Source organism: Sinocyclocheilus grahami, unplaced genomic scaffold (assembly GCF_001515645.1).
Source record: "Sinocyclocheilus grahami isolate Dianchi unplaced genomic scaffold, SAMN03320097.WGS_v1.1 scaffold82.1, whole genome shotgun sequence".
In the NCBI taxonomy this organism is placed as follows: Eukaryota; Metazoa; Chordata; class Actinopteri; order Cypriniformes; family Cyprinidae; genus Sinocyclocheilus; species Sinocyclocheilus grahami.
Genome location: NW_015505261.1, coordinates 1,221,205 through 1,247,520, shown reverse-complemented (window position 1 = coordinate 1,247,520; position 26,316 = coordinate 1,221,205). Strand labels below are relative to the sequence as shown.

The window sequence follows — 26,316 nt, the reverse complement described above, 5'->3', positions numbered from 1 at the left end:
TTAAAGGGGTCCTATTATGCTCTTTTTCAAAGTCTTGATTTTGTTTTGGGGGTGTACTAGAACAGGCCCGCATACTAGGTTGTTCGAAAAATATATTATTTTACATTATTACAACACCTCTCTCCCCAGTCTGGCATGAACGGCTCGAATAGATCCTGTATCAAATGAAAGCCCGCCTTCTGAAATACAAAATGTGCTGTGATTGGTTAGCTGGGCCAGTGTGTGTTGTGATTGGCAGCACTCGGCGCCTGGTCGGGAAATGTCATGCCCCTTACCATAGCCGCCTGCGAGCTTCAGTGTAAATATTGTGTCAATATCAAATCAATTTGAGCGCGATTTAACCCCGGATGATTGGAACCACTCTAAGTTTGTCTGCCTTGAGAAAGCTAGCGCGTCTCCGACATAGTGATAACACTCGTTGCCTTCTCTAGTGCAGCTCAACCAGGTCTCGTCCCATTCGTCGATATTTGTGATATCACAAATCCCGGAAAATATGCGTTGTAGTCCAAACGAGTCGTTCGTTGTAGTTTTTGAAAAGTTATTTCTGTTAAATAAAATATCTCCTTTTGAAGTGGACTTTGAGCTTTGTAACTTTGCAGATCATTTTTATGCTCAAACAGCAACATTACAGACTAACTAAAGTTGAAAAAATTAAAAAGCATAATAGGAGCCCTTTAATATAGAAAACTTTTATTTTTAATTTTATAATATTTGACAATATTACCATTTTTATTGTATTTTTGATTAAATAAATGCAGCCTTGGTGAGCTAAGAAATGAATGACGGCAAACTTTTGAAAAGAAGTGTATTAACATAACTTAGAATGAATGTATTTTTTTTTATGAACATTTAAAAAAAAAAAAATCAAATTTTCCGTTTTGAGTAAGGACCTTTATTTAAAGATGCATAATAGATAATTATAGAAAATACATTTTATAAATAAATACAATTTGCGATGACATTATCTGTCACAGTGTCACTTGTTCAATGATGTCAGTATAATGCTTTGATATTCCAAAAAACAAAACCTTCCAGTTTCTATCTCCTGCAGTGAAACTTTTTATGAATCTCACATCCCATATTTATTACACCAGTACAATATGTACTCTCAAAAACACCTCAGCCGTCCTACAGTATATGACTCCATGTTGGCTTTCAAAGACCACACGTATTGTTTGTAATGCACTTCCTGTTCATAATCCGTGCATTCTTCAACATGCTAATGAGATGAGATTTCAGCATAGTTAGATAACTCTAGTGTTAGTCATTCTGAGATCACAATTCATTTTCAATTCCAGTTTAGTCAACTTCAGCAAGCCAGCACATCTCTCAATAATGTATACATATAGTGTACTTAATATAATGACGGAAGGAAACTTAGTGTTTTGAGTTTCTATATTTCTTGTAGGACTGGACTATTTTTCCGATTTAAATTTTTTTTAAAGTATTTTTCTTGTATTATTTCTTAACATATAATATGTACTGTATAAGACAAGATTCTACAAGATGTAGTTCATGCATCTTTTCTGCAAAGACATTTAAGTAATTTGTTTAACATTTACTTCACGAATAGAATTTTCTTTAACAAGAGGGTTAATAAAGAAGTTACTTGAATCATGTTGCAGTTAAATTTACAAGTTGACTAGTTAAAAAAATCGTAAAAAAATCGAGAATCGGTCAAACGTTCTGAAAAAAATTGAGATTTAAATTTTTTGCCACTGCCCTAATTCCTTGCAAAAGAGATTGTTGGTAAAGCCTGAAAAATAAACTCCACTAAAATTGAAGTGTCTCGGGTGAATCTCATGAAAACTGAAGAACAGGTCTGGTCATATTTCATACCCAACTCAAAAGTTTAGTTTTTTGTTTTTTTTGGCTTAGGGAAAAATTAAGATCTCTTGCCATTTTCTTGACAATTATGCACATTTCAACCAAAAAATTGCATTACCATAATTCATGATTCAAATTAAAAGACACCAATACTGTACAAACCTCTGTCTACTTGTAAAAGTCAGCATAAATAATAAATTACACAGTGTTTTGTACAATATTGTTGCATTTTTAATATATACACACACATACATACATATGAGAATTGAGAATGTGCATTACAAAAAAAAAACCTCTCAAAAAGTACAATGTCTGGACAAAAAAAAATGCTAATGACTAATGATAATAAAAATATGTCACAGTGCAAACAAACAAAAACAACAAAAGTAGTACACTTTATTTCTATATGCAAAGTACTATTGGTTTTGATTATTTTTGGGGTGGAACATGACTTGGACGTTCATGAGATCTCACCCATTTTAATGTTGAGGACTACTGTCAGTCATGTCACCCTCAGCCGCAAACAGGAAGTATTAGATGAGTTAAAGAAATACGGCTCTTATTTCATTTTCAGATTCCCTTTGATGTGAACCGGTGTATTGTAAATATGGTTTTGGACACTAGCCAGGGATTTTGAACTGGGATCAACTAGTGAACTAGGGAATGGACTGACATATGTCCTGAGTGAACACCAACACATGCTGTATACTTAAAGGAGGGTGGGTGCTTTGCTGGGTCTGCAGGCGGCTGGAGGAGACTTGCTCTTCTTCATCTCTCCAGATAGAGCCAGCAGCAGGGCTGGGGCGGACAGGTGGTGCGCTGCTGCTTTTTGTTGTTGTGTGCAGTTAATGTAGCTGGCTATGAGCAACGTCACGTCTCGAACCTAAACGACATGAGAAAGCAGAGAAATGCAGTGTCACGCTATTCATAGATTTCATGTGAAATACATTTTCCTCGTGCCAGCTTGACTTTAAAATTGCTTTCATAATATGTGACCCTGGAGCTCAAAACCAGTCTTAAGTCGCTGGGGTATATTTGTAGCAATAGCCAAAAATACATTGCATGGGTAAAAATGATTGATTTCTCTTTTATGCCAAAAAATCATTAGGATATTAAGTAAAGATCATGTTCCATGAAGATATTTTGTAAATTTCTTACTGTAAATATATTCAAACTTAATTTTTGATTAGTAATATGCTTCATTTGGACAACTTTAAAGGCGATTTTCTCAATATTTCGATTTTTTTGCACCCTCAGATTCCAGATTTTCAGATAGTTGTATCTCAGACAAATATTGTCCTAACAAACCATACATCAATGGAAAGCTTATTTATTCAGCTTTCAGATGATGCATAAATCTCAATTTCGAAAAATTGACCCTAATGACTGGTTTTGTAGTCCAGGGTCACATATGATGTTTATAGATTTGTTAAATCATGTTATTTATGTATTCTAATCTATATAATTAAAATGAAAGTAAATGTTTTGGCTTGGCAACGTTGCACATTTTAAATGAAATATTAATGAACAGAACAACAGATACAGAAATGAAACTGGGCTAAGTCTGGCGTGCTGCGCAACAAATCTGGCACCGAGTAAACAGTAATCCAGGCCAGGTGCGGCAGATGGAGCCGGGCCGATGGACAAGTCTCTGGCAGGTGAAAACTGAACTGAAACTGGCCCGAGAATATGGAGAGGGATTGTGTATGAGGTAGATGTAAATATCAGCAAACGTCAAATTGGTAAGTTTTCACAAGACTTTAGTGGAGTCTGCAGTTCGCTTGACAGTATATAAGGATCTAATCCTAAAGTATCTATTTAAAAAAAAATAGTTTTCGTTGTTGTTGAAGTGTTATTTTGGTTTCCGATCACCAAGGGGAGGCTACACATTAGTACACAAGGTCATAAAGACGGCGGCCCCAACAAAAAAGTCACGTGACTGAAACCCATGAATACTATACTATATATAGCAAACAGAAGTACACATGAGTCTGTGTGTTTCTGTGTACTTTGGTGTGTGTTCTCTCTATGTGTAAAAGAGAATATATGTGACCATGGACCACAAAACCAGTCATAAGGGTCAATTTTTCGAAACTGAGATGTGTACATCACCTGAAAGCTGAATAAATAAGCTTTCCATTGATGTATGGTTTGTTAGGATAGGACGATACTTGGCCGAGATACAACTATTTGAAAATCTGGAATCTGAGGGTGCAAAAAAAATCAAAATCCTGAGAAAATCGCCTTTAAAGGGGTGGTTCACTGTTTTTTTTTTCTAGACTTGATTGTGTTTATGGGGTGCAGTCTAACATGTGTTAATGCTTCGTTTTAAAAAAAAAAGCATTATATTTCACATAACTTACCTTTATTCCACACCGCTCTGTCCCTTCTCCTATAAACGCGCTGGTCATTTCCTGCTTTTATGAAGCCCCTCCCTCAGAAATAGGCGATGGGCTCTGATTGGTTAGCTAGCCCAGTGTGTTGTGATTGGCTAAACCGCCTCTAGTGCACGTCTAAGCGTCACGCCCCTCACCTCAGCGGCATGTGCTCCGGTTGTATTGTAAACAAGGCGTCGTTAATATCGCTTATCAGTTTGAGCCCGATTGAGACGCAGAGGATATTATTGAAGAGGATCGCGCAGAACCTGTGCAAGCACGGCTTTTAATGGTAGGCCTATGTTTTTTGTTTGTCGTTGTCTCGTACTTTTAGATACGCTGTTATTTGTAAATGCTACTGCTTATGTTAGCTTTTAATATACGGTTTTATCCTGATTAAAGCTTTAATACAGTACGGCAACTGCACGCCATGCTTAACGCTTCTCATAGTTATGTGAAAATAAGTGTATAATTGGAACAGCTGAGCTGAATGAGAGAGAGAGAGAGAGAGAGAGAGAGATGCAGAGCGTGTGCAGAGCAGGGGGACGCGAGGAACAGTATTAAGAACCGCTGCTTTAGAACATTGATTTTGAAACTTGTGAATCCATTAGAATCGTTAGAAGACAGAATCACGATTCATATATGAATAGATCTTTAGGTGCACCTCTAGTGTTCTCTTCCTCTTCTCTAAAGCAGTGCAGCATGGCCTCGCCCCCTTTGCTGCCTTTTCCCGAGGGAGGAGTTTGTGACGTCCCGAACCCAGGAAGTAATTCTTTGCAGTCGTTTTTGGAGGCATTAAACTGCCAGAATTTTAAAAGACAGATATCTCCGTTTGCATTGAACTTTCAGCTTCGTAACTTTGCAGATATTGTTTATGCTCAAACAGCAACATAGTTTGTGACGTCACGAACCCAGGAAGTAATTCTTTGCAGTCGTTTTTGGAGGCATTAAACTGCCAGAATTTTAAAAGACAGATATCTCCGTTTGCATTGAACCCCTTTAAAGTTGTCCAAATGAAGTTCTTAGCAATGCATATTACAAATCAAAAATTAAGTTTTGATATATTTACAGTATGAAATTTACAAAATATCTTCATGGAACATGATCTTTACTTAATATCCTAATGATTTTTGGCATAAAATAAAAATCTATAATTTTGACCCATACAATGTATTTTTGGCTATTGCTACAAATATACCCCAGCGACTTAAGACTGCTTTTGTGCTCCAGGATCACATATGTACACCAAAAGTTGGTAAGATTTTATTTTTGTTTTTGAAAATAGTCTTTTATTCTCACCAAGGCTGCATTTATTTGATAAGAACAGTAAAACAGTAATAAATAAAATAATATTACAATTTAAAATAACTGTATTTTAATTATATTCCTGTGATGCAAAGCGGTATTTTCAGCACCATTACTCCAGTTTTCAGTGTGACATGATCCTTCAGAAAATCACATATGTACACCAAAAGTTGGTAAGATTTTATTTTTGTTTTTGAAAATAGTCTTTTATTCTCACCAAGGCTGCATTTATTTGATCAGAACAGTAAAACAGTAATAAATAAAATAATATTACAATTTAAAATAACTGTATTTTAATTTATTCCTGTGATGCAAAGCGGTATTTTCAGCACCATTACTCCAGTTTTCAGTGTGACATGATCCTTCAGAAATCATTCTAAGATGCTAATTTGCTGCTCAAGACACATTTCTTATTATTATTGATGTTAAAAACAGTTGTGCTGCTTAATATTTTTCAGAAACCATGATATACATATTTTTTCAGTATTCTTAAAGGGATACTCCACCCAAACATTTAAATTCATCCTTTACTCACCCTCCACGTGTTCCCAACCTGTACTAATTTCTTTCTTCTGCTGAATACAAAAGAAGATATTTTGAAGAATGCTGGTAACCAAACAATTGACGGTAGCCATTGACTTCCGCAGTATGGAAAAAATATTACGGAGGTCAATGGCTACCGTCAACTCTTTGGTTTGGAACAAGTGGAGGGTGAGTAAATGATAACAGAATTTTCATTTTCGGGTGAACTATACCTTTAATTCGATAGAAAATCTCATCGACTTTAATGTGTCTTTGCTGCATGAAAGTATACATTTCTTTACATTTATTTTCTTACTGGCCCCAGACTTTTAAACCTGAATATTTCATATCCTTTTCACACAAATTACAACTGTCCCCACAGTTGGCATTTCCACAAAAACCAACAAAAACAAAAAGACTCTTTTAAGAGAACTAAATACCTACCTTTGACGGGGCCATGGCAAACAGATGCTTCTCTGTAGACTTATCTTTGGATGTGTTTGTGCCAGAACTCAGAGCTACTACCAGCATAAAGTCCTGACCACACGCTCCAAATGTCACAATGCTTTTATAAGGGTAGGACGCAAGGACTTTCTAGAAAACAAGTGGTGAAAAATCAACTTAGCTCTTCACTAACAGCATGAAGTGATTTGGAAATAATGTGAAACTCTGTAGAGAATGTGTCCACTTACTACAGAGTTGAACTCTAGCATGCTGACTCCATCGTCATGTACCGCCAGCCAAACACGCACGTTCTTCTGTGATGGAGTTACTGACTGCAGGGAGAGAGAGAGAGTGAGATTAAGAAACAATGCCACAGCATTTACACTTTTTTGAGAATTTAAATTGTACACATCGCCTTTAGCCTTAGAGGGACACTCACCTCAGCCTCAAATAGTTTGGCTCCAAAAAATGACCACTTGCGAGCCACGCTTAGGTAAATTCGTATGCACTCTGATGAACTCCGACCCCTCAGAGATGCCCATCGGGCAGAGAGCCTCTGCAGCAACTGCCTGAGAAAATGTGTGTTTCAGTGCATAAGATGGCCAAACAGATTCTGTGTGTTCATATTTGAGATTATGTCATGCACTTAAGGCGCAAATACCTCATTTGTTCCTCAGTGCAGGAGTGGCGGTAATGCTTCGGGTAGAAGCGCTCTAGAACCTGTTTCAGGGTGTGGTTAGATTTGGTCTGTGCAGCTCCTGAAGCACCTGGACTAGAAAATGGACGCTCAAAGTCCCCAAACTCTACCTGCATGACACAAAAAATTAACATTAAAAAAATAAATTATGTTTACTTAAGTAAATGAAGCCTGTATTGGGACCATTAAGATTTTTTTTTGGGATGGTGACATTATTTCTCTGACAATTAAGCAGATTTATTCTCAAATTATCATTATTGTAATGTGCTATTACACATTATAATTGCCATTATCATTCATTAACTAATGATTGTAATACAATGAGTATTTATTTAGATGATTTTGAATTAAAAATAGCACAACAAATACTCCTGTAATGTATAAATACTTTTCATTTTATTGTTATATTTTATTGTAAGTTACAGTAGTGATTAATAGTAATGATTTATTTTGCATTATGGAAATGAAAATTATGTAAAAGCACACACACGCACGCACGCACACACACACACACACACACACACACACACACACACATAACGGTACCTAAAGTTGAGCATATTTTCATTATAAGTGTGTAAGTGATTTATAATGCACAGAAGTTTCATTATGCCATCATGATTTATTTTTCTGATACTTTTCAAATGTCTTTTATGTATAGATTGTATTGCTTTACTTTACGTCCCAGACTTAATTTTAAAATATAAAAATTCCTTCCAACTCCATCCATTCAACATTAATTATTATACTTAAAACTATGATGGTCTAAACAAAATATGTTAATTGTTTCATCATTTATCATGTGTAAATGATTTATATAATTTTTACACAAATGTATAAAAATGTTTTTTTTAAATTGGTTTTGAATTGACCTGGAAACTGTTACAATAAGAAAAATTGAACTAATGGTACCTAAAATTGAACTTGTTTTCTTCGGAGATACTGTAAGCTATTTATTTTAGACAGGGATTGGATGGGAATCATACAGAATTTACAGATTATGGTTCTAAAAGGATACTGTTAATATTATGTTAGTATTTGCAGAGCTGAGGGAGCTGATTTGTGTTTCTGACATTAAAAGAACATTCAGTAAATTAATTCAGAATTCATTAAAAAACTAGTTGCATTGCATGATTGTTGATACATGCAACCAGCAAGGACAACTGAAAAATGTATCGTCTTGTATTGTTTTATGGCACCGTCTTTCTCTGGATCACCACCCCACAACTTTTAGCAAATGAAAAAAACTAGCCAATTCATTTTCTGCATTCGAGTTTGCTGACATCGGGTTGGTCGATGTGTCTTTGGAGGCGTGGTTTCAGACAGAGGGTGTGATTTTAAATGTAGTGGGCCGATAATTCATTGACGAAGAGAGGTAAAATATAACCCGAACAGGTTTATGAGACGCATTCATATTCTCAGGAGCAGCACTGTGTACCTGAGCAAGCAGGGCGGCCATTTCTAAAGCAAGCTCTTTGTTGACAGGGAAGTGACCTGCTGTAATTTCCTCATTTGTTTGGTACGCCAGAAGCAAACGCTCTCTCTCGGTCTCCCCTCTCATCTGCTGGGAGAAGTATAACCTAGAGGGAGCAAACTAGTGGTTAGTCACAAATGATGGCCTTTTGGAAATAGGCATTTTGTTTATGCTTAAGAATCCTTACTCTACCGATTCTTATAAGTGAGTTTCACCGTCCTGGCATTCTCTGATTTGCCCGTGTGCTGCTCCTTCGAGGCCTGCTCCCATTTTGAAATAATGTCACAGATCTGAGGACACAGCACATTTTTCATGATAAAGACACAAAGTACAGTTTTTGAAATAACAGGGTGTTTTTGTATGAGTCTGACCTTCAGGTTTCCCTGAAGACAGTGCTCAAGGTCTTTGCCAGTGGGGTCGTCAGAATAAAGGCTGAAACCAGACTGAGCGGTTTTCCTCGTGCCCGTGTCCTGGTTCAGCCGACTCTGAAACTCCTCCACTGTGGTTGAAGCTAAAGTTGAGCATATTTTCATTATAAGTGTGTAAGTGATTTATAATGCACAGAAGTTTCATTATGCCATCATGATTTATTTTTCTGATACTTTTCAAATGTCTTTTATGTATAGATTGTATTGCTTTACTTTACGTCCCAGACTTAATTTTAAAATATAAAAATTCCTTCCAACTCCATCCATTCAACATTAATTATTATACTTAAAACTATGATGGTCTAAACAAAATATGTTAATTGTTTCATCATTTATCATGTGTAAATGATTTATATAATTTTTACACAAATGTATAAAAATGTTTTTTTTAAATTGGTTTTGAATTGACCTGGAAACTGTTACAATAAGAAAAATTGAACTAATGGTACCTAAAATTGAACTTGTTTTCTTCGGAGATACTGTAAGCTATTTATTTTAGACAGGGATTGGATGGGAATCATACAGAATTTACAGATTATGGTTCTAAAAGGATACTGTTAATATTATGTTAGTATTTGCAGAGCTGAGGGAGCTGATTTGTGTTTCTGACATTAAAAGAACATTCAGTAAATTAATTCAGAATTCATTAAAAAACTAGTTGCATTGCATGATTGTTGATACATGCAACCAGCAAGGACAACTGAAAAATGTATCGTCTTGTATTGTTTTATGGCACCGTCTTTCTCTGGATCACCACCCCACAACTTTTAGCAAATGAAAAAAACTAGCCAATTCATTTTCTGCATTCGAGTTTGCTGACATCGGGTTGGTCGATGTGTCTTTGGAGGCGTGGTTTCAGACAGAGGGTGTGATTTTAAATGTAGTGGGCCGATAATTCATTGACGAAGAGAGGTAAAATATAACCCGAACAGGTTTATGAGACGCATTCATATTCTCAGGAGCAGCACTGTGTACCTGAGCAAGCAGGGCGGCCATTTCTAAAGCAAGCTCTTTGTTGACAGGGAAGTGACCTGCTGTAATTTCCTCATTTGTTTGGTACGCCAGAAGCAAACGCTCTCTCTCGGTCTCCCCTCTCATCTGCTGGGAGAAGTATAACCTAGAGGGAGCAAACTAGTGGTTAGTCACAAATGATGGCCTTTTGGAAATAGGCATTTTGTTTATGCTTAAGAATCCTTACTCTACCGATTCTTATAAGTGAGTTTCACCGTCCTGGCATTCTCTGATTTGCCCGTGTGCTGCTCCTTCGAGGCCTGCTCCCATTTTGAAATAATGTCACAGATCTGAGGACACAGCACATTTTTCATGATAAAGACACAAAGTACAGTTTTTGAAATAACAGGGTGTTTTTGTATGAGTCTGACCTTCAGGTTTCCCTGAAGACAGTGCTCAAGGTCTTTGCCAGTGGGGTCGTCAGAATAAAGGCTGAAACCAGACTGAGCGGTTTTCCTCGTGCCCGTGTCCTGGTTCAGCCGACTCTGAAACTCCTCCACTGTGGTTGAAGCATCAAAACTAACAACCTGACACACACAGACTGTTAGATTAGACAGAGAGATGGTCCATTTCCTGTTGTGTGTAATTTACCTTCATGATTCATGATTTCCATGACTTTTCCAGTTTTTCATGGTTATTGGATCAGGATTTAATCATTTTACAGAGTGGTGTGGATGAGTACGTTTTTTTTCTCTCTCTTAAAGAAATTAATACTTATATTCAGCATATTGAGCATACTGTACATCGCAATTGTTTTCAATAATAAGAAATATGTTTGAGTACCAAATCATCATATTAAACTGATTTCTGAAAGATCATGTAACACTGATTAACGATGTAACGATGCTGGAAATTCAGCTTTGCCATTACAGCAATAAATTACATTTTAAAATATATTCAAACTGAAAAAAAAAAGTTATTTTGAATTGCAGTGATATTTCACAATATTGCAGTTTTTACTGTAATGTTTTTTAAGATTTGTTGAGAGCCGAGCATAACTAAAAAAATACTATAATTAATTCTCATTCAAATTAAATATATATATATCTTTTTGGAAGAATCTTCATGTAGCTTTTTTTTTTTGACAAGATACTGAAAAGCAACTATAGCAAATAATCAGTTTTTGCATTGGGTATCAAACCCAAGTTGTTAACATCATGCTTTTCCATTCAAAATGATTCACAGTGACTTCATCAAGATACAAAATGCAGTTTTTTTTTATATTAATTAATAATTTTTAAAACTACTTTTATAATGCTTTAATAGCGTTTCTTTTTGCGCCATAATATTAAAAAGAGCTGCATGAAGATGTAGAAGAACATCAGGATGAGTAAATAAGGCTCTTTCTAAATGAACTGTTCTTTCATCATGAGGCTGTGGACCTGGTAGGTGCTGTTAAGGAAGTGTACAGGGACGCTGAAAGGCAGAGAGTGATGATAAGGGTTCCTGAGTAAGATTGATAGGATCTCCATTCGTGACGATCGGGCTTGCCGATCCCCCTTCTGCTGCGTCCGCTCCAGTGAGCGCTGACAGTAAATGGCATACTTTCCCTCTTCCGTCCTGGGAAAAAAAGCAGAGACTAAGAAACTGTGGGATGTGCTTCCAGGACTCCTAAGACTTCGATTTACCTGAAATCTCCATGCCTTTTGAGATGAACCTGCAAATACCACAGAATAGGGGGTGTGGGCAGGAAAAGGCCGACACACAGAGCCAGGAACTGCCATCCCTGTGTCACAGAACATGGAAACAAGTCAAGACATCCCCTTGTGGCTTCACTCCCAGGATGAGGAGAAACACAAAACAAAAGCAATCCCTCCCTCTAGTGGTGTGTGTTCAGATCTGACCTGCAGGGGTCCCGGTGGTCCGTACGGCTGCCTCTTCCGTGTCTGTTTGATAAGCTGGCAGTAGATCTCGTTCTGCAGCTCTGGATGGGTGAGACACACTTGTAGAGCACACTGGGCAAGAGTCACGTGATAATCTATGGCTGGAGTGTCAATGGCCACGTTAATGAAGAGCTGACATGTCTGCAAAAAAGAGAAAAGGAGTGTTTCTCCCTGTTTTTTATGGGTTGTTCCCTCCAAATGTGTATTGAATGAAGAGTTTAACCTTAAAGAGCTTGATGGCTTCAGTTTGTAGAGCTTGTGAAGGAAGGGTGGTGAGTGGAGATGACAGTCCTTCATTAGTGAAGCAGAGCGTCGGGTGTTCCCAGAGCTGAGACCCTGAGAAACAACGGGACAAACGTGGACATTCAATTATGTAGCTACAGTTTAAAAGGGCAGCATGGGGTTGAAGTAAACAAGTTGAGAATAAACTGAATTTATGATGTAATGTTTGCCATGCTTATATTTAATAACATATGTCAAATCAGTCTCAGCCTCAAGCAGCACACCCACACACCACAGTCCTTTCATTTAGAGGTGTTTACCAGCGCACAAATGCTTGGGGCCCCAGAGATTTGAGGGGCTCCTGCTGGCCATAAGCAACTGAATAAGCACTTTTTTACATTACAGTGTTGTTGGCTTATAGTATATGTAATCGCATGAAAATGAAAACAGAAAAAGTTTCTTAAAATTTGTTCTTACAGGGATAGTTCACACAAAAATGTTAATTCTGTCATTAAATACTCCCCCTCATGTCGTTTCAAACCCGTAAGACAGCAAGGGAACTATCATGTTCAAGGCCCAGAAAGGTAGTAAAGACATTGCTAAAATAGTCCATGTGACTATTTTAGGTGGCATGTCTTACTCTTAAACCGTTTAGATGAAGAATAACAATTGTGATGAATATTTTTATAACAATTTCTACTCAAAATATTTTAGAGCATGGCGTAACCAAACTGTACATCCATTATAAATATGCCTGTATATCAGCTGTCATCCAACTAACTGAAATTGGTGCTACATTTGTGTTCCTTATATACTACCACAAACTCACTCTTTCATTTCTTACAAACACAGGTGGTGCCATCATGTATTGATAGTATTGAAAATTGTAGTATTACTGCAGTCATATCATTAGTTAAAGGGGTCATATGATGTTGCTAAAAAGAACATTATTTTGTGTATTTGGTGTAATGCAATGTGTTTATGTGGTTTAAGGTTCAAAAAACACATTATTTTCCACATACTGTACATTATTGTTTCTCCTCTATGCCCTGCCTTTCTGAAACGCGTCGATTTTTACAAAGCTCATCGGTCAGAAAAAGCGAGGTGTGCTGTGATTGGCCAGCTATCCAGTGTGTTGTGATTGGCCGAATACCTCAAGCGTGTGACGGAAATGTTACGCCCCTTACCATACTGTGTTTCCATGTGTCCCGGCGCGACGAGACAAAACCATAAAACCCATTACAAACGAGGCATTTGTTGCATCTAGTGGGGACATAATTACTGATTATAATGACTTATACTGTCTTTTTACGCTTTGCGTTGCGTATCGCGCCACGTAAACATAAAACCATGTTTAGTGAAAACCCCCATAAACTACTACTACTAAATATCATTTAAATTATAAGATTTAATAAACAAATAATGAAATATATTACTATTGCAATAATACTATACTTGTATTGTAAAATAAAAAGAGCACTTAATAATAATAATAACAACTGTAATAGTTATTATTTAATTAATATTTTATTTTACAAATCAATTAAGAAATGTATTACTAATGTACTGTAAAATAATAATAATAATAATAAACCCAAAGTACTTAATACTACTACTACTATTTTGCACATACCCCCCTCAAAATTTGCTTCATTATTTTAATGATATACTGGGATTAATTTCCCATAGCAAATTTTTCAACAGGAGGCCTGTCTTCCCCTTATACTTTCTGTGCCTGATTTGAGACATTCCACCACAGTTAAATATATGAAATGAATGCAGATATGAGACTTTTACCTGGATCTCCCTCTATGCTGAGCAGTTTACCAAGCAGCTGCTCGAACTCAGTCCCCACCTGCTCCACTGCGCTGCCCGCGGCCACAGACAGATGGTACAGCTAGGCCGTCTGCAGGACAGGAACACATGAACTACCCAAACATTTAGGATTATCTTAGGATCTAATTTCATCATGGTACAAAAAAGGAATATATTCCTTTTTTGTACCATGATGAAATTAGATCCTTTGTTAAACAGTACGCATACTAAAATCACACTTTTAAAAGAGTACTATGCAAATAATATACATCAAAATAATGCAAACTCAGTGACATGGTTTCAGACAGTTAACTGCTTGTAATTTATAATTAAATGAAAATGATTAAAGTTTAAATTTCATAATTATTTTATTGTCTTTGTAATATGGATAAAGTGTACTGACAATCTTTTAAAGGGATAGTTCACACAAAAATGAAAATTTGATGTTTATCTGCTTACCCCCAGGGCATGCATCTAGATGTAGGTGACTTTGTTTCTTCAGTAGAACACAAACAAAGATTTTTAACTCAAACCGTTGCAGTCTGTCAGTCATATAATGCAAGTGGATGGGAATCACGGCTTTGAGAGTCAAAAAACATACACAAATTAAACCCTGTGGCTCGTGACGATACATCGATGTGTAAACACACGAAACGATCGGTCAGTGCAAGAAACTGAACAGTATTTATATAGTTTTTTACCTCTGACTTTCACCACAATGTCCGAACTGTCCTGAGCACGTTCTCAACAGCCGGCGCCCAGAGGAATTTCTTCTTCTTCTTGGTTTACGGCGGATCGCAGACTTATAAGTGCATTACCGCCACCTATCTCTCAAATGGCCCATTGACACTCCAAATTGAGATTGTAGATAGAGTGTCAATGGTCCATTTGAGAGATAGGTGGTGGTAATGCACTTATAAGTCTGCGATCTGCCGTAAAGCAAGAAGAAGAAGGAGAAGAAGACACGTCACGCACCGGCTGTTGAGAATGCGCTCAGGACAGTTCGGACATTGTGGTGAAAATCAGAGGTAAAAAACGATATAAATACTGTTCAGTTTCTTGCACTGACCAATCATTTCGTGTATTTACACATTGATGTATCGTCACAAACCGCAGGGTTTTGTTTGTGTATGTTTTTTTGACCCGTGATTCCCATCCACTTGCATTATAAGACTGACAGACTGTTTGAGTTAAAAATCTTTGTTTGTGTTCTACTGAAGAAACAAAGTCACCTACATCTTGGATGCCCTGGGGGTAAGCAGGGTGAACTATTTGGGTGAACTATCCCTTTAAGGTAAAATAAAGTATACTTTTATGACATTTCTTTTGAAACATACGGATCCCCACACATGACATGCAAGAAAAAATAAATAAATCGTGCATATGATTTACTAATTTGTTCCCTCGATGTGCTAAAACGTGCACATGATTACTATTTTGTTCCCTCGATTTGCTAATTCGTTCCCTCGATTTACTAATTCGTTCTCTCAATTTATAAATCGTGTGCATGATTTAGCAAATCGAGGGAACGAATTAGTAAATCGTGCGCACAATTGATAAATCGAGGGAATGAAATAGTAAATCTTGCACATGATTTAGCCTACAATTTTTTTTCCTGTATGCCATGTGCGGGGCTCCGTAGAAACATGTATGTCATGTGTTTAATTTTTTCATAAATATATTCAAATGACACATTTGTAATGATGGAGTTACAATTTACTAACTGTACAGTTTACAGTTAACTAATTTGACATTATTACAAAGTAGACGTTTTAAAAGTGTACTTTTCAGTCATGAAAACGTGCTCACTTACATTTTTACTGAATTTATTTGACATTGTCTGCAAGTACAGTTTTTAAAAATATAATTTTAAGATTTGAAATACACATTCAGCACAATTAAGTGCACTTCTTTTTCACAAGGGATGTGCAACAGTTATTTGTGGCTCTATTTCAACTAAATTCATTACAGCTTGCCTACCTTCTCCTGAGGAGAGTTGATGAGCAGGTATGTCGGGTCTTGATTCACTGACTGAATGGAAAGTGTGTACGGAGCAGAGACTTCAGCTACGTCACATGACTTCTGCACTTCCTCCACACGAGCCTCCCACAGTTTGATCTGACCCAGAGGAAACTGGGCAGGGAAATACAACATCAGTGCATGCACACAATCAGAAGTCCTGTGCAAGATGGCTGTAATTGAATGAGACAGAAGACCTTGTCCTCTTGATTTCTGAAGTAGTAGAGAGTCTTCCCAAACAGCGCACACCACACATGCTTAGAGTAACCATGCTTCACCTTAAAGAGTCAGAGACAAACATTTTATCTTGCTGTATGTTATACCTGGGTTATTATTTCACACTTTCATCTCTCAAGTTTTTTTTTATTTTATATCAGTTTACATACATTACAGATATTAAATAAGTGATGACAAAGTTCTTTTGTTTTGCCCAGGAAAAAAATGTAAATAACATTTTTTTAACAAGTTGACCGCTATATCAGCATATTATCACTGTACGAACCTGTTTTTGAATTGAAAGCAGAAAATCTGAGTAGAACAACAACATATTTTAATTTAAATAATTTAATATTTAGTATTATAGGCTATTCTTTCCAGCAATAATACAGTATACACAGTCAACCATTATGAAAATCACAATCCATAAAACAGCAGCAATGAAAAATGATTATCAAAAAATGATTTTGGACAACAGAAAATGAAAGAAATAGAATAAATTACACTACTGTTGAAAATTTGCTGCTGTTTTTTTTTTTAAAGAAATTAACAGTTTAATTAAAATAATTGTATTCAGCGAGGATGCATCAAATTGTTAAAAAATGACAAAATTATTTTTATTTCAAATAATTGCTGTTCTTTTGAACTTTCCATTTATCAAAGAATCCTGAAAAACATATATCATGGTTTCCATAAAAATATCAAGCAGCATAACTGTTTTCATCATTGATAATGATAAATGTTTCTTGAGCTGGAAATCAGCATATTAGAAGGATTTCTGAAGGATCATGTGACACTGAAGACTGGAGTAATGATGCTGAAAATACATCTCTGCATCACAGGAATAAATAAAATTTTAAAGTGCCCCTATTATGGATTTTTGAAAATTACCTTTCATGCAGTGTGTAACACAGCTCTAAGTAAATGAAAACATCCTGCAAAGTTTTAAATCTGAAAGTGCACCGTGTATAAAGTTATTGTCTCTCAAAAGAAAGAGTCGGCTCTGAATCATTGAAACAAGTCGTTTTTAAAACTAATCCCAAGTCGTTTCATGTTAACGTCAACATGAATCATTAGCATATTGCCCGCACACTTGTTGGTCTTTTCGTGTTGGTCTGAATGAAAATGCAAATTAATTCTTTGCCACTAGGTGCTGCTTTTGGAGCAGTAAAAATAGTGGTCCCCGGTAACGCTGTACACAAAGCAGCACTGCGCTCACAAACACTGCTTTATCAGGCATTACAGGCATGATGACATGAAAATGAGACCAATCGGACCAATCACCGCATATTTGCGTCACGCAAAGGAGGGGTTTGGAAAAATTAATCGTTGAGCGAATCGTTTGGGAGTCCTTGAGCAAGTACGGTAAAAATAAATGCATATTATAAGACAATGAAAGTGTTTTTTGACCATGCATGCATGTCAACCTGATGTTGTGGACTCCCAAAACCAAAATATGAACCTTTCATTACCCATAATAGGGGCACTTTAATTATTAATAAAATATAATAATAATATTAATATTAAAAATGTACTTTTTATTGGTCATGCTTCTGTTTTGAGGTGTATAGAATTATGTACTGATTATAATATTCTATTTATTTTAGTAGTTTTCATTTAAACTAGGTAAAAGAAATAAGAATTGTATTTATGAAAAACAACTACAAATAAAAAATATTATAAAAAAAAATAATAATAATAATTGTCATGTTTTGAAGAGACTTACAATTCTTGGATAAGGTACCCGACCAAAGGAATAGATCTCCCAGAGTAAGATGCCATAACTCCATACATCTGACTTAGTGGAAAACGCCTGTTTCAGACAGACAGGTAGAAATAAAATAAAAAAAGACAAGAAATGTCTCTAAACATTAAAACAAAAGCAGAAAACTTACCTTCTCCCTTAAGGCCTCAGGTGAAGTCCACTTAACAGGCAGTTTGGCTGTATCTTGAGTAGACGATGCTTCCTTGGTGAGGCCAAAGTCGCTGACTTTTGCCATGTTGTCTTCTGACACTAAAACATTACGAGCTGCCAGATCCCTGTGCACAAAGTTATTGGCCTCAAGATATTCCATCGCCTTGCAGACGTCCCTACAAAATAAAGAAAGAAAATAATTGAAGAAAACATTTTGAAAAATTATTTGTTCATTTTATAATTACTACAGTAATAAGACAAAACTGGATGAGTTGACAAAATTATTTTTATTTCAAATAATTGCTGTTCTTTTGAACTTTCCATTTATCAAAGAATCCTGAAAAACATATATCACGGTTTCCATAAAAATATCAAGCAGCATAACTGTTTTCATCATTGATAATGATAAATGTTTCTTGAGCTGGAAATCAGCATATTAGAAGGATTTCTGAAGGATCATGTGACACTGAAGACTGGAGTAATGATGCTGAAAATACATCTCTGCATCACAGGAATAAATAAAATTTTAAAGTGCCCCTATTATGGATTTTTGAAAATTACCTTTCATGCAGTGTGTAACACAGCTCTAAGTAAATGAAAACATCCTGCAAAGTTTTAAATCTGAAAGTGCACCGTGTATAAAGTTATTGTCTCTCAAAAGAAAGAGTCGGCTTTGAATCATTGAAACAAGTCGTTTTTAAAACTAATCCCAAGTCGTTTCATGTTAACGTCAACATGAATCATTAGCATATTGCCCGCACACTTGTTGGTCTCTTCGTGTTGGTCTGAATGAAAATGCAAATTAATTCTTTGCCACTAGGTGCTGCTTTTGGAGCAGTAAAAATAGTGGTCCCCGGTAACGCTGTACACAAAGCAGCACTGCGCTCACAAACACTGCTTTATCAGGCAAAAAATTAATCGTTGAGCGAATCGTTTGGGAGTCCTTGAGCAAGTACGGTAAAAATAAATGCATATTATAAGACAATGAAAGTGTTTTTTGACCTTGCATGCATGTCAACCTGTTGTTGGGGACTCCCAAAACCAAAATATTAAAAAATATTATTAAAATAGAAAACAGCTATTTTTAATTATAATAATATTTCACAATATTACTGCTTTACTGTAGTGTAACCTTGGGGAAGCTAAGAGACATAAAAAAAATCACAAACTTTTGAACAGTAGTATGTATCTAAAAATATATTTTTCTTTCCAACAGTTTACCTTTGTCAGATGTCCTTTCATAACGGGCCGTGTGTCAGGGTGAGTGAAGAGCGGACTAGCAGCTTTGATCCTCAGGACGCTCTGCAGGACCCTCAGCCACTCCTCCAGCAGGTTTGGGGAATCTGCCTTCAGATTACACACACTCTTACCCGTCACCACCTGAAGGGACACAACATTAACACAGACAGTCATGTGAAATAATCTGAGCTGTATGCACAAACACTTTCTCACACACACACACACACACACACAAACACACACAATTTACCTGAAGCATCTGTTTGCCATCACCACGAGCTATAGTGCTGCATGCATTCAGCTCAATCTGACCTTGGGGTTTATGGATCACGTCACTCTATCCACAGGAAATGTAGGAAATACAGAATGTATAATAATAAGAATAAAACATCATTAATATAAGAACTTTATGAATGAAATGAAGAATAAAACAGAACAACCATAAGAAATAAATAAGAGATAAATGAGTCATTTAAACTGACTGGTGATTTGTAGTAGAGAAGCTCCCCATCCTTCAGAACAAACCAGTGTCTCTTCCACATTTTCTTCCACGTCTTTACCATCTTGAGCAGGTACCCAGACTTCTCTATAGACTCCTGGAACACGACACATTCTCATTTGTTACCCTGGAGCACAAAACCAGTCATATGTCAGATTTATAGATCATCTGAAAGCTGAATAAATAAGCTTTCCATTTATGTATGGTTTGTTAGGATAGGACAATATTTGGCCGAGATACAACTATTGAAAATCTGGAATCTGAGGGTGCAAAAAAATCTAAATATTGAGAAAATCGCCTTTAAAGTTGTCCAAATGAAGTTCTTAGCAATGCATATTACTAATCAAAAATTAAGTTTTAATATATTTAAAGTAGGAAATTTACAAAATATCTTCATGGAACATGATCTTTACTTAATATCCTAATTATTTTTGGCATAAAAGAAAAATCAATAATTTTGACCCATAACAATGTATTTTTAGCTATTGCTACAAATATACCCCAGCGACTTAAGACTGGTTTTGTGCTCCAGGGTCACATTTGATCTGGCATGTGTGTGTGTGTGTGTGTGTGTGTACATAGGTCTTACAGTCTTGCGCAGTAAAAATAGTGGTCCCCGGTAACGCTGTACACAAAGCAGCACTGCGCTCACAAACACTGCTTTATCAGGCATTACAGGCATGATGACATGAAAATGAGACCAATCGGACCAATCACCGCAGATTAGCGTCACGCAAAGGAGGGGTTTGGAAAAATTAATCGTTGAGCGAATCGTTTGGGAGTCCTTGAGCAAGTACGGTAAAAATAAATGCATATTATAAGACAATGAAAGGGTTTTTTGACCTTGCATGCATGTCAACCTGTTGTTGGGGACTCCCAAAACCAAAATATTAAAAAATATTATTAAAATAGAAAACAGCTATTTTTAATTATAATAATATTTCACAATATTACTGCTTTACTGTAGTGCAACCTTGGGGAAGCTAAAAGACATACAAAAAAATCACAAACTTTTGAACAGTAGTATATATCTAAAAATATATTTTTCTTTCCAACAGTATACCTTTGTCAGATGTCCTTTCATAACGGGCCGTGTGTCAGGGTGAGTGAAGAGCGGACTAGCAGCTTTGATCCTCAGGACGCTCTGCAGGACCCTCAGCCACTCCTCTAGACTGCGCTCACAAACACTGCTTTATCAGGCATTACAGGCATGATGACATGAAAATGAGACCAATCGGACCAATCACCGCAGATTAGCGTCACGCAAAGGAGGGGTTTGGAAAAATTAATCGTTGAGCGAATCGTTTGGGAGTCCTTGAGCAAGTACGGTAAAAATAAATGCATATTATAAGACAATGAAAGTGTTTTTTGACCTTGCATGCATGTCAACCTGTTGTTGGGGACTCCCAAAACCAAAATATTAAAAAATATTATTAAAATAGAAAACAGCTATTTTTAATTATAATAATATTTCACAATATTACTGCTTTACTGTAGTGTAACCTTGGGGAAGCTAAGAGACATAAAAAAAATCACAAACTTTTGAACAGTAGTATGTATCTAAAAATATATTTTTCTTTCCAACAGTTTACCTTTGTCAGATGTCCTTTCATAACGGGCCGTGTGTCAGGGTGAGTGAAGAGCGGACTAGCAGCTTTGATCCTCAGGACGCTCTGCAGGACCCTCAGCCACTCCTCCAGCAGGTTTGGGGAATCTGCCTTCAGATTACACACACTCTTACCCGTCACCACCTGAAGGGACACAACATTAACACAGACAGTCATGTGAAATAATCTGAGCTGTATGCACAAACACTTTCTCACACACACACACACACACACACAAACACACACAATTTACCTGAAGCATCTGTTTGCCATCACCACGAGCTATAGTGCTGCATGAATTCAGCTCAATCTGACCTTGGGGTTTATGGATCACGTCACTCTATCCACAGGAAATGTAGGAAATACAGAATGTATAATAATAAGAATAAAACATCATTAATATAAGAACTTTATGAATGAAATGAAGAATAAAACAGAACAACCATAAGAAATAAATAAGAGATAAATGAGTAATTTAAACTGACTGGTGATTTGTAGTAGAGAAGCTCCCCATCCTTCAGAACAAACCAGTGTCTCTTCCACATTTTCTTCCACGTCTTTACCATCTTGAGCAGGTACCCAGACTTCTCTATAGACTCCTGGAACACGACACATTCTCATTTGTTACCCTGGAGCACAAAACCAGTCATATGTCAGATTTATAGATCATCTGAAAGCTGAATAAATAAGCTTTCCATTTATGTATGGTTTGTTAGGATAGGACAATATTTGGCCGAGATACAACTATTGAAAATCTGGAATCTGAGGGTGCAAAAAAATCTAAATATTGAGAAAATTGCCTTTAAAGTTGTCCAAATGAAGTTCTTAGCAATGCATATTACTAATCAAAAATTAAGTTTTAATATATTTAAAGTAGGAAATTTACAAAATATCTTCATGGAACATGATCTTTACTTAATATCCTAATTATTTTTGGCATAAAAGAAAAATCAATAATTTTGACCCATAACAATGTATTTTTAGCTATTGCTACAAATATACCCCAGCGACTTAAGACTGGTTTTGTGCTCCAGGGTCACATTTGATCTGGCATGTGTGTGTGTGTGTGTGTGTGTGTACATAGGTCTTACAGTCTTGCCGTTGTCAGTGCTGGAGGAGCAGGTCTTTGGGAGTTTGTTTTCAGGTTCAGAGCACTCTGTGTCAGTGGAGTAAGCATCAGGGGGGATGGCATAGTCACTCTCAGATGTCATAGAAGACAATGACACAGCTGAGAAAAACACAACACATTCAGTGACTGGGGGGAGGGTATAGGGCTCTGTGAAATCCATTGGATTTTTCCTAAATTCTGTTTGAACTTTTTGTTTGAAAAAGTTTTTGCTATGCTACCGAAATTGGTACAGAGAATTGTGTAACTACGGGGGAGCTAGGGGGAGCTCGGCTCCCCTTAATAAGACATGGGCTCCCCTGAAAATATGATTTGTGAAATTTTGGGGGGTCTCAAAAAATATTGACAATGTGTTATTTTGACATGCAATTTCAGTTTTGTGTAATGTGATCATCGTGGATTATTATGTGTAAAATTGCAAAAATATCGTTCATTCATGCATGACGGCGATTTAAACCTAATTCACTTCAATAAAGATAACTATACATGCTATTCTTGTCATGAGCATCAAGGTGTGGGGGCACTGCGGTGCAAATTCCACTCATGTTTAGTACATGTTAACTCAAAGATTCGTAGAAAAAATATAAATGTTGGACTCTGTGGTCGATTCTGTGTTAAGGTAAGGCAAGTTATTCGCAATTATGTATCTTTGTAAGACAATGTAAGTCTTCTTTTGAGGCACGTGCAAGCGCACGAACCCCCCCCCCCCAATGTACCTCTCTTAAGTGAGCGGGGGGCTTTCATGGCTACTGCTCTTGTGTGACTCTGATCCAGAGGTCTGGGAGTTCTCCTCCTCTCCAGAGTTAGACTGACACTCCTCTGAACTGTCCTCCTCCTCAGAACTAGACGACTCCTCGGAGAACTGACTTTTGCTTAACAAAGTCGCTTTCTATGAGAGTAAAAACACACATTGCATTCATGAAAACGTAATTCAAATATTTCCTTCTATTACTGATAGAAGTGCTGACTCTTATGTAATTAAACAGTCATTTCTGATGAATAATTTTGCCAGTGAACGCTGCTAAGCAGTGGTCTTATGACACACACACACACACACACACACACACACATGTAAAGACACACACAGGTTCCTACCCCTTTGTGTGTGGCAAAGACAGGTGTGCTTGTGTTCCTGTAGATGAGGGATGTGTAGAGCATGTAGGCGGGGCATGTGGATGCGTGGGAGGAGTCTGGAAGAAGAGGATTGGACATTTTCACTAGCTGTTAATAAATACACACTATGATTTAGGCAAGTAGAAATATTTTTGAGTACTTTGTTGGTCCTGGACCGATAATTACATTTCTATGCAAAAACCATTGTCCAAACTCAATCCCATAACCATAAACTAAAACTATAGCTCCGAAAATCAAGAGGTAGATAAGAACATTTGGACAGCTGATGCAGGAACGTGTCCTACTTGGGTAAATCAATATGAATATGAATATGCACATCATGTGTACCAGTAACATGACTACTGAATCAAAATGGGCAATAGCCAGCTGTTGGTGTTTTTACTTTGCGTCATTAAAATTAGTTTTACATATGATAAAGACTCTAATAATTCTGTCTTCTAATTGGTGTATGTGTAGGATATCAGACCGAATCAGACAATCTAAGATTTGGTCAAAACATGGTTGAGGCACGAGGAGTCAAAACAACAATGCAAAAATTCTTAGCTGTCTTAAAAAAATAGGATTGCTTTTTCATATATGTAAACTAGCTGTAAACTGGCTGTTTACACAACTCAAACAAATGCTATTCTGTTTTTTTTCATTTGCTTTTTGTGCAGATGGGAGCACAAAAATGATATTTGTTGAAGTTTCCATCACTATAGAAGATTACTAAACTATGACAACTTCTGCTTCTGATAGCCCTCGAAATCTGAAAATGGACAGAAATGCATAACATGGGATTGGATTTTTCCTTAAGAATGCATGTGAAAGACAATGAAGATACAAAATGAAGAGCGATCAATGAAGGGCAGCTGGATTGAGAATATGTGCAAATGTACAAACAACAACAAAAAAACCCACACCTTTATTAGCTACATCTGTACACGACGTCTCTGACAGACGAATTCCAGATTTTGCCACAGCATATATTCTGCTCTCCTGCAGATAACAGGAAACCACAAGTTGAACCAAAAGGATAAATTCATATTTGTTGTACTATTTGTGGCATGACTCACCCAAGAGGGCAGTCTGTGCAGCGGAGGGGTCGGAGGTTTACTCCCGGGCACGGCTGCAGAGGCGTCGGGCGTTTCTGGTTCCTCAGGTGGCGCTTCAGCTGCAGGCACATCAGCATGCTCTCGGTCACCAGTCTCCATCTTTTGCTCTTGGTCCATGTCTGTTTCCTGAGGCCGTAGAGGACGTAGCATGCTGAAGGCGTTTCGTGTCCGCCCATGGGCGGCTTCACTGTACAGTGGAGGCTGACTCAGATGCTTTTTAGCCAATGCCAAACTAACATTAAACGCATTTGGATTGCGCAGTCGGGGCTGTTTGGGGGAGGCTGGGGTGTCTTGGGAGTCCTGGGACGGGGTGGGCTGCTTTGGTGTGAGAGCTGGAGTTAATATGAGGCTGGGAGTGTTTGTGTCACTGGAGGATGACGAGGAATCAAGACTTTGTGACTGGAAGCGTTTATTCAGCTCATCTGAGGATCCATCCTCAGCGTCCACCTTCTCGCTGTCTCTCTTTGAAGCGCTCTTGGTGCCAGGAAGCCAAAGTCTGGAGCACTCCACACGTTGCATGTCATCGTCAAACAGCGAGCTGCTGTCGTCTGAGGCTGTGTGGTAGGTCTCACTGGCGGGTCGACTGAAACGCAAACCTCCAAACAGACTCTTCTCCCCTTCAGAGGCAGCACTGGACAGGATAGAGGAGACACCACAGGACAGCGTGTGTCTGGTAATGTCCCGCTCATCCTCGTCCTCTGATCCTGCCTTAGGGCAACGACCAACACACTCTGTTTCTGGACAATCTTGTTTCAGTCCAGAATCTGGATCAGACCAAACACACAGACTTGGTGAATATGTGAATACATGTAGTAAGTACTTGATCTATTAAAAGCATTAAGACTTCTCTGAGTTAAAGTCAAATGTTGATAACTGGATCAATTGATTCAATTTTGCAAATCACTAAGTCAAGTCATTCATTTGAATGAATCAGACTCAAGACAAATGACTAATTTGAGTGGTTCATTTAGTGACTTAAAATGCCTTCATCATAATGAACACCGTACAAATGACTCTTATAAGTCAGTTCTTTTGAATCAAAAACAGAAAAAGCTTTGAGACAATTTCACTTTCTAGATATACTGTATGTTGGTATTGATAGGGCAATACGGATCAAAATGATAGCTTCTCATTTGAAGTTGACACACACCCAATATTATATACCGTATATGCAACCGTTAAAAGGTTTGGATTTGGTAAGGGTTTTTCATGTTTTTTTGAAAGATGCTTACCAAGGCTGCATTTATTTGATCAAAAATATTGTGAAATATTATTTCAATTTAAAGTAACTGTTTTCTATTTATAATATATTTTAAAAGGCAATTTATTCCTGTGATGCAAAGCTGAATTTTCAGCATTATTACTGTAGCCTTCAGTGTCACATGATCCTTCAGAAATCATTCTAAAGCCTATTCTAACGGGATTAGTATTATCTGGGGACCTCGTGTGATTTAAAATTACCCC

The 26,316-nt window shown here is 37.0% G+C and overlaps 1 protein-coding gene across 1 annotated transcript in view; it reads right to left on the bottom strand.

Moving 5' to 3' along the window:
• Window positions 1–2,176: 2,176 nt before the first annotated feature.
• LOC107586497 (pleckstrin homology domain-containing family H member 2-like) overlaps window positions 2,177–26,316 on the bottom strand; it is a 41,440-nt gene continuing 17,300 nt past the window's right edge. The window contains 23 exon segments of the mRNA XM_016273890.1: window positions 2,177–2,710; window positions 6,474–6,623; window positions 6,722–6,805; window positions 6,913–7,042; window positions 7,135–7,280; window positions 10,048–10,189; window positions 10,276–10,373; window positions 10,455–10,610; window positions 11,466–11,643; window positions 11,712–11,809; window positions 11,928–12,107; window positions 12,190–12,302; window positions 13,986–14,094; window positions 15,984–16,136; window positions 16,220–16,300; window positions 19,375–19,533; window positions 19,643–19,729; window positions 21,984–22,097; window positions 22,590–22,753; window positions 23,375–23,513; window positions 23,720–23,814; window positions 24,661–24,736; window positions 24,814–25,616. Coding sequence (XP_016129376.1) covers window positions 2,537–2,710; window positions 6,474–6,623; window positions 6,722–6,805; window positions 6,913–7,042; window positions 7,135–7,280; window positions 10,048–10,189; window positions 10,276–10,373; window positions 10,455–10,610; window positions 11,466–11,643; window positions 11,712–11,809; window positions 11,928–12,107; window positions 12,190–12,302; window positions 13,986–14,094; window positions 15,984–16,136; window positions 16,220–16,300; window positions 19,375–19,533; window positions 19,643–19,729; window positions 21,984–22,097; window positions 22,590–22,753; window positions 23,375–23,513; window positions 23,720–23,814; window positions 24,661–24,736; window positions 24,814–25,616 — 3,629 coding nt within the window. The 3' untranslated portion in view covers window positions 2,177–2,536.